Source organism: Mytilus californianus, unplaced genomic scaffold (assembly GCF_021869535.1).
Source record: "Mytilus californianus isolate M0D057914Y unplaced genomic scaffold, xbMytCali1.0.p SCAF_9, whole genome shotgun sequence".
NCBI classification, from domain to species: domain Eukaryota; kingdom Metazoa; phylum Mollusca; class Bivalvia; order Mytilida; family Mytilidae; genus Mytilus; species Mytilus californianus.
This window is the reverse complement of record NW_026262745.1, coordinates 87,822,411-87,832,208: the sequence shown is the minus strand read 5'-3', so window position 1 is coordinate 87,832,208 and position 9,798 is coordinate 87,822,411. Positions and strand designations below refer to the sequence as shown.

The 9,798-nt window shown below is 32.8% G+C and overlaps 1 protein-coding gene across 1 annotated transcript; it reads right to left on the bottom strand.

The window, feature by feature from the left end:
* On the bottom strand, positions 1–2,076 carry LOC127715433 (uncharacterized). Its single transcript, XM_052221476.1, has one exon. It carries the CDS (start codon positions 1,985–1,987, stop codon positions 125–127), a length of 1,863 nt encoding a protein of 620 aa, XP_052077436.1. The 5' UTR covers positions 1,988–2,076; the 3' UTR covers positions 1–124.
* Between the last annotated feature and the right edge of the window lie 7,722 nt (positions 2,077–9,798).

The following is a 9,798-nucleotide window of genomic DNA, read 5'->3' as shown; positions in this document are numbered from 1 at the left end:
AAAATTATTAAGTTAATCCAAAGAAATACATAACTACAAATAAAGCTGAAATAAAACAAGAAATGTAAGAGCTAAGTCTGACAATCAGTAGAGTCTGTATTTCAATAAACCAATAGTAATGCCTTCACCATATCAATGACAATCTCTGAAACGCAGCATTACAGTATTCATCCGGATCATTTACTATTGAGTTGATAAATCCTAGTCTCGCTGAATCCATGTCTCCTGTCATTTCAAAAGATACCCCTAACATGTTGTAGCATGCTGCCCGCTCAATGTTAAGTGATAAGAAATAGTCGTCCTGTATTGTTCGTTGTAAATTTCGAATAGACTCCAGTAATTTTGTCGTATTATGAAAATTATAATGACATAGGAAACGCAGAAAATAAGCAAATTGTACTGGTGGTATCAGGTATTCTGTCTTTTTTACATCGATTTGCAATTCGGTGGCTATAATTTCAGAGTTCTTAGCAAATATCACATAATCTAATATAAGACATTTCCACAATTTAACAATATTCATTTTCTTAAACAAATGCAAACTGAGAAATTCACTATGAACACGTGACAAATGTTTGTATTGGAAAAGTTTTTCCGGCGAACATTTCAATAGAGAATGCTCGATGATATTAAGAGCTTTGTCGTACTGGTTAGTTCTGTAGAAAAACGAAGCTAACATCAACCATCCAGACACGGCATCATGTCCCATTCCCCGGAGGAGAGTACTGACACAGGCATTGTACTGTCTATACATATTTTTATTGCCGGATTTGTCATTGAATTGAACAAAATGTTTACTTTTGTAACAAAATTTAGACAAATAATATGAGTATAGATATTTAATCTTAGAACTTTTTGACGAGAAAATTCTGTGTATTCCTTTCTCAAAATTACAAGTCAGAAGTACACCATCTGCAGTTTGAATCATTGAAAACAATAATTTTTTAACAGAGTCGACTTGTGAATAAGTTAGTTCTCTACTAAAGTGAAATTGAAAATTATGGAAATTCTTTAATTGGTTTGACAATAAGATACATTGCCAATCACAACATTTTAGACTACGCAACTGATCTAGAATTATTTTCTGTGAAAGTCCTTTTATTTTATTTCCAAACAAATTGTTATCGGGCACAAAGAAATGCGGACAAATGGAGTACTCAACACAGTATGTTAGTCTGTTGAAACATCTCATGAAGCAAGATATCAGTCTTTCCGCCTTCCATATTGATGGTGGTAATTCTTCAGATATCCAGAATACAATAGTTTTCAAGAAGTATGAACACACTAATTCTTCACAATCTTTGTCAATTTTTAATAATAACGGGTTTATCACATCCTTTAACATAATTTTCATGAGAGCATAACATAGCAGTTGCGTATGTGTAAATGTGTACATCAGCAGTTTTTCTCCAACGGAAAAAGAAATTCGCCATTCTAGGTCTCCTAGGTCTTCTTTCATGGATCCTATTGGAACAAAAAGAACTCCATGCTTAAAAATAGCCTGTTTAACATCGTATCCTGGCCATGAGTTATTTGGTCTTGTTATCCATTGTTTAGCCTGTGTCACCCATGATTTACTATGTAAACAGTATGCCATGTCATATAATCCTGCTTTGTCGGATAAACACGGTCCATGCATATTTGACCAAAGATTACCTGAAAACTGGTATTTGAATTTAGAGTTTGAAAAGTAATATTCATCTCCTATCATGTCACACTGTTCAAGGATTTTCAAAGATTTACCATGACCAATGTACGCTAAACGTAATTGAGTGAAACCTGGCTGCGTATCTTCTGTTACAATGGTAAAATATGTTTTATCAGGATCTACACGAATGTTCGTGTTTTCACACACCTCAATATATCTGATGGGTCGCATAACATCTAGATCACTTCCTTTCATCTCGATTCCCTCCCCTCGACTTCCGCTGGTGATTGTTGCCATGTCGTTGTCGTATGACAAATTGTCTCTGACAGTGTTCAACATTCTTAACGTTTTCACGTGCTCCTCAGTTCCAACAATATGCCGATAAAGGTACCGATACAGGGATATTGATTCATCTTGACGTGTGATTGAGTCTGTAAGTATAGTTAATTTAAAAGATAAACAAAGTCTGTTGTAACCAATGTGTAAGTGTGAACTAGTATTATTCATTTATTTATTTAATATTAATTTTATCAGTAATCAAAGCCAGACTTCAAAGTTATTGTGAAACTAACTATTATAGAGTTGCCGTGAATCAGATGTAGATACTAAATAACTCCAAAGATCGTTTAGAGTACATAAAATCTACTACTCTTTCATCTTGCAATAGTATTAAAACATTTGACTTTTTAACACTTTACACGAGTATTCCCTGTCCAAACTAAAAGACAAATTGAAAGAGTTGGTCCTGCTTTCATCAAAAGGAATAACCAACGTAGATACAAGTATCTCGTGTTAGGGAGGGATAAATGATACTTTTAAAAAAAATTACTTTGATTCAAACAAAAAATCTCTAAATATGACATTGTCAAAATTCTTGATTTCTTGATTGACAACATATTTGTTACGTTTGGAGGACGTGTTTTTCAACACACAATCTGTCTTTCCATGGAAACCAACTGTGCTCCTCTTCTCTCCGACTTGTTCCTTGTTCCGGTGTCCTTTAACTTTACTTCCCGCTATATAGATGGTGTTCTGATTACAGCTTCTCAAATGTGACCTTTCCATTTCCATGGAGGAAACATTCTGAAAACGCCTGCATACGGAGTGTATATCTCTCATTTGATACGATATTCGAGGGCTTTTATTTCATATCATGATTTCCTTGATAGAGGTTTGCTCCTTATAATGAAGGTATTTAACCAAGAGTTTCCAGTCTTGAAGTTGAAGTCATCCCTTCGTAAATTTTACAGATGCCATGAACAGTTAGTTGAACGTTTTGGAATAGCCGTTTCATACAGACGACAGCGGATATGTTCCTATTGTAGTACCTTTCTCCCGAATGTTACCCACCGAATTAGACTTAATACTGTTTTTGTACTAATATGAGCAACACGACGGGTGCCACATGTAAAGCAGGATCTACATTTCCTTCCAGAAACACCAGAGAGAGATCACCCCAAGTTTTTGATGGGGTGCGTGTTGCTCAATCTTTAGTTTTTTATGTTTAGTGTACTGCTGTTTGACTGTTGTTATTTTTCTTTTTCAGCCATGGCGTTTTAAGTTTAAATTTGTCTGATGAGGTCGAATGTCCCTTTGGTATCTTTCGCCTGTTTTTTTTAATTCGAATTGATACCAGATATGGGCATGATCCTCGTTTCAAAGGTGAATTGAGTGTATTCTGCTATGTTAGACTGTAAAATAACAGAACACATTTGGTCTAAATCTTCAATCTTAAATATTTAAATTTTGAGACATGAATCCAAATCATGTGCAAGTCTTTTCATTTACAAGAAGGCCTATGTACTTTATCGTATTACCAAAACTATTGTCACAGATACAGGTTATTTATTGTTTGATTCACACGTTTTTGAACTTAGCCTTATAAGAGGCACCTCTGACGATTTTAATTTAAGACAGAAATTTTCAGTAAATTTCCCTTTTTTGTTTCCATAGCAAGAAAACTGGTTCGGTGATCCATTTTTTTATTATTTATTTTCAGAAAGCAAATTATATGAGCTATCTTCCAACTTTCTAGGAACCCGAAATGTGTTTTGTTTTGTTATGCATAAACTGTACAAAATCTGAAAATTGGGAACGACTTATACATTCTAATACATTGTATATGTTTGAGATAAAATTGTTGTTTCAAATAACTAGAAAATTATACCGTTTTTACTATAGACCTCACATACCTTAACTTTCACTTTTATATTTTGTATACCGTGAAAACGTTTGCTATCTAAAACATGATAACATAGAAACATATTTGCTGTAATCGACACAGAAGCAAACGTTTTAGATGTACATTGTTTTTGTAATTATTAAGCTATGTATCTAAAACTAACGAAACAAAATGTTTTCCAACAATACAAATACGTAACAAAAATATAGAGTATTTCCTGGGAAATCGCTATACTATACACTGGCTTAATTCGTAGTAGCATATTTAAATTGGTTGATACTCTTGATTCGAGAAATTACAATGCAGTGAGATACAAATATCATGAACAATGCGTGAGTCCGTTAACATGCACAGTATTTCTCATTTTTTGTGTAAACAAATCGAACTTGTTGTAAATATTCTTTCAAGAATCCTATCGGTATTGAAGATAAAACTGAAATATCTTATGGAATAGTTTTTACCTGCCATTTTATTGTAGGTCTTGAATGCATTTCAATGGGTACTTAACGGGAATTCACCTAAATCAGATTCAGTTTTAAGAAACTAAATATTTAAAATAAAAAGGTTCATCAGACCATGAATGTTTTAAAAGGTTGATTTTGTTTGCTTTTAATATATGAAAACATTTAATTATGCATTAAATGTTTGACAATTTACTAAAACAATACGATTAAAGTTTAAATGTTAAACAGGTACCGTGAATGTATTGTATTTGTTTAATGGTTAATCGTTGTCTTTTGTCCAACAGTTAAAATAATCACAATAGTTTTTTGTTAGCATCACTTCCTTTTCATATTTAATAAACCATTTTTTTCCCCTCGTCACCTCATAATGCATGTAATATTTGGAGCTGTAAATGTGAGAAGAATATAGAAAAGGAATAAGAAATAACATCTACGTATACATCATATATAAAGGTATTTGATATTGCACCTTCATGCAGTAGCCATGCGATTATACATTATCATTTTTATGATAAATAAAAAAAATCAATAAAATCTTAATCAATTCACGATCTACTTAATATTTTCATACTTTTTTCCTGTTCTGCTTAAATTTATTTTTAACTGTCACATTCTCCCAAGATGTCTACGGAGATTTCATTATTTTGATGAAAATAGTAACGAAGAATGAAAAGGGCAACCAATGAATGCTTTATTTTAACGTTCTTATAGGGCAACCCAGTGTATCACCTGGCATTTATACTCTTATGCAGACACAAAGTTTTTTCATCATACTGGTTAGTATTATCAACATAAGGGAAACCTAACACGTACAGTGGAAGAGAGGTTAAAGATACCAACGGTACATTCAAAATAACTTATCCTAATGATTTTGATGCCTGTATATCGAAAATATAACCAGTTCATTTTCTGCGTAAAACGTACAGAGATGATTTATTTCTCTTTGTATTCTACATCATGGGTCTAACTGAATTCTTGCACCATAACTCTTTAAATTCACTGCTGTTCTGTACTCTAAAAAAGAGATAGTAAATAACATAGAGTTCGATATTTATATTAACGATCTCTCTTGTAAATGAATAAATAGAAAAAAACTCCACTTATTTTATACTGATTTGGAATAATTGTTACCTAAAAATTCCAAAGATCTGTTAGAGTACATTCAATATAAGACCCATGTTCATCTTGCAGTAGTATTTGACTTTTCTACCAATCATTGCCCATTCCAAACCAAAACGACAACTTACAAGTTGGTCCTGCTTTATTTCATCAAAAAGAAAGTCAACCGCAGAAAAACGTATTTTGTGTAAAGGGAGGGATAACTCGTACTTTGTAAAAAAATTCTCTTATTTAGACAAAACATTCTCTGATTTCTTGATTATAATTATATTTGTGACGTTTTGAGGACGTTTTCCTTAACAAGCAATTGGCCTCCAATGGAAGCCAACTGTGCTACCCGTTTTATCGACGTATTTCTTTAATCATATGAGGCTAACTTTATACAAACGCTTCTTGGGAATAATGCAAAGAAGCTAGAATTTTTCTTTAATCTACTTTCCGCTATATATATACAGATAAATTCCTCTCACTAAATAATTCAAAGTTTGGTGACTATGTTTAACGCATCTATTTCATCGAACTAGAAAGGATACTGCAAATAAAGTCTGACTCACATCTTGACTTACATCCAAAATTGACAATGAGGGTCGGTTGAGAACTTAACATTACTAGAAATTAGAAAATTTCGGCTTCCCAATTGTGAACTTTTCATTTCTATGTAGCAACATTCTGGCAGCGCTTGCAAATAGAGCATATATATCCCAGTTAATACGATATTCCAGGACTTAAATTTCCTTTTTGGTTATTTTCTTTTCTTTCACAATATCCGATCTACATTCAATGAAATATATTCCTTTGAATTAATGCTTATAAATGTGTTAATCCAAAGCCGTGACAGGAGGATATCGGATCTCTTTGGATCGATTTAGAAAGCATAGTTGGAATTTTAGAAGTATTTAGTTCTTTTCGCTAATTTATGTTCTTCTCTTATCATAAACTTTAACAAACTAGAAAACTGACTGAAATTAGATACCTCAGAAGAATGAACGTATTCTGCTTTTTAAGCATCATGTTAAGATTTAAATCATCCCGATTTTATAAATTAACAAAGAGTTAAAAGATCTGCCATTTATATCCGATTCAAGAATCGACAATACAAATGTGCAGATATAACTATAAAAGAACCAATGATGAATTTTCTCACCTGGGAGAGCCATATAAACGTGTGACATGGTTATAGTCTTTTTAAAAGATACACCTACCTGATACGACTAACAGATTTGTAATGTCATTCAGATAAAAAAAAAATTATACAAACAATTGTATGGGTTTACAATTAAACATTGAAATTAAGTGAAGTCCTATTATTTATAGTGTCATTTAATGCCAAAGTGTACACAACAATTACAGAAATTACATTGTTTAATTCAAATAATGAATTGAACGTATCCCCACTTGCTTTATAAATATAACGCTCAGAGCTAACTGTTCACGAAAACCTAAAATCACCGATAAGGTGACAAATATAAAGTTTCTCAAAAATCCAAATAAAGTGTACATCGAAGATATAGTATGCTACTATGCTACTATTGAATTCGGTCAGGGACATGATACGTGTTTATGGAATAACGTTCATCAGATTAAAACCGATTCTACATATTACATGTAAATATATAATATTTCGTTGTAAACTATACAGACGACATTCTGATATATATATGTGTGTGTAAGAAAATGACAACCCCTTTCTTCATGATTAAGTTCGAGCGTTAGCATTTCATTGGTCGAGGACACTTTGCTACTAATAACAAATCCACAGTACATGTAACATATCATTCATTTTAGTGGTTGTTATTAGTTCATGTCTGTCATAGATATAAGAAGATGTGGTATGAGTACCAATGAGACATCTCTCAATCCAAGTCACAATTTATAATAAGTAATCATTGTAGGTCAAATTACGGCCTTCAACACGGAGCCTTGGCTCACAGCGAACAGCAAGCTATACAGGGCCCCAAAACGACTAGTGAAAAGCAATTCAATATAAGAAAACCAACGGTCAAATCTATATAAAATACGAGAAACGAGAAACACTTATGAACCACATCAACAAATGACAACCACTGAACACCATGTTCCTGACTTAGGACAGGTGCATATTTGTTTTTCTTTTGAATTGTAATAATTTAGATCGTTAGTGTTCTCGTTTGAATTGTTTCACATTTTTCATGTCTGAATCTTTTGTTGAAGGCCGTACGGTGACCTATGCTAGTATATCCATTTGACCTCTGGTAGAATTTTTTTTCTTCATTTAATTGTAATTATGCTACATCTTTTAGATAGTCAAAGCAACTAACGATCAAGTTATATACAATCATGAACATTTTAAGTTGCTGAGAGGTTTCAATTTTTATGTATCTGTGTATACTGTGAAAACACGTCGTTTTATCATTAGGGAACCATTGTTTAAACACAATTACCTGTAGGCATTAATCATAAAACGATATTCCATAGCTTATATAAACTAAGGACTTATTACACAGTGGTGTTCTCCTCACAACTAACTACACCAACACAGTTAGGAGGAAGAACGACTGGAATCGACACTACATAAGTTTTGCGGTCATCATTACTAATCAAATTACCAATATGATGCGTAGGTGTATTATCTAACTAACGGCATCTGTTTGCAGTCTTAGATTGAACTTATGATACCAGTATAGTCAACTGATCTGTAATATTTCTGATTTTGTACTATTCCTGATTGTGACATTTTCACTGAGTATGAATTCGTATGGCTGGTATTGCATGTATAGAAAGGAATGTTTCCCTGTCAATCCACTCGATCTCTCTCCTTTTGGAGTTCATACGATTCCATCATGCATTGTTTATAAATAAGAAGATGTGGTATGAGTGCCAATGAGACAACTCTCCATCCATGTCACAATGTATAAAAAGTTATCAATTATAGGTCAAAGTACGGCCTTCAACACAGAGCCTTGGCTCACACCGAACAGCAAGCTATAAAGGGTCCCAAACTGACTAATGTAAAGCAATTCAAACAGGAAAACCAACGGTCTAATCTATATAAAAAAACGAAAAACGAGAAACACACCAAGAAACGACAACCACTGAACAACGGGCTCCTGACTTTGTTTGTTATCATGATTTACAATATCTTAACATTGGTTAACTTATGTCGCCTTAATTCACAATATCTGCAACGATGATGGACACAATGAAATTTTATAAATTTTGAATAATATACGCAGCAGGTGTAAGAAAAATAAAATGTCCAATGTGCATATCATCAAACAAATTGTATATAAAACACCAGAACTACAGAATAATATTTTCTAATGAGTAAAATTATTTTTATTCTTTTATATTTTTTTCAAGAAAATATAAATTGTGTGAATGTCAGGCAACACTAAACCAGAAACCACTGTCGCTAAAATTAGAATTCCAAATGATCCAATAGCTTTCGATGATGGACGTTGATCCTCTGCGCATGTCAGTTTTCGTTTTTTCTCAGACAAGTCTTCCTTTGCTATTGATAGGTTTTTCTTTATCTTAGCTATAATCATGATAATATCTTCAACGTTGTTCATGTTGACTGTACTGTACTTTGGAGTAGTACAAGTACACGTGTTGAGATTAATATTTGTACCTAAAACATTCTTAAAATGATTATATTCCTTTATAAAACTTTAAGGAACAGCAATAACGAATAATAAAAACGAAAATGTTATACCAATGCTGCATGTTCGTTGTTAAAAATAGTCGTAAAAACTGTAATCGTAACCACATTCATTTTTAGACGTTCTGGTTATTTCATTATTTTTAATAATGGCTTTGTCTACTGTTATCGGACTTCTGATTTTCGATTCCCCCCTGGGTATCTTACTTCACTTTTTGTACAACTTCATTGTACTTATGTCGATTAAAGCCTGCCATAGAGTTTCGTAGGGTCTAATGTCCACCTCTAGAGATCGTCTGGTTGCCTCGACAGAAACTTTGTTGTTATAAACGGCGTTTTTGAGTGTATAGCCTCATTGTCCTCACATCCCTTTAAGGACACTAGTAGTCAAAACTAGAGTAATAATACCAAAGGCCGCAATTTTGAAGAGTACTCAAATATTTAAATACCTGTATACTAGATAGTATATATATTGGTCATGTATTTGTGAACATTAATTTAGTTTGCATAATATTTGTTTCGTTCTAGGTAATATTGGCCACCGACTGAAAAGTCTTTTATATAATAAAAGCTATGTATGACAAATGGTAAATACAATCTTATCGTAAGACCTGACAAACTCCGTAACAATTGCGACATCGCTGCTCTAAACTTACAGAAGAGACGAAGTTACCATTTTTAAAGACCAGCCTATATAATGTATACCATCATGAATGTAGTTTCTAAAATTTAAATGTCTCGTTAA

Coding starts and splice junctions, on each gene's coding strand:
- LOC127715433 (XM_052221476.1), bottom strand. CDS start 1,987: ATGTTGAACACTGTCAGAGACAATTTGTCATACGACAACGACATGGCA.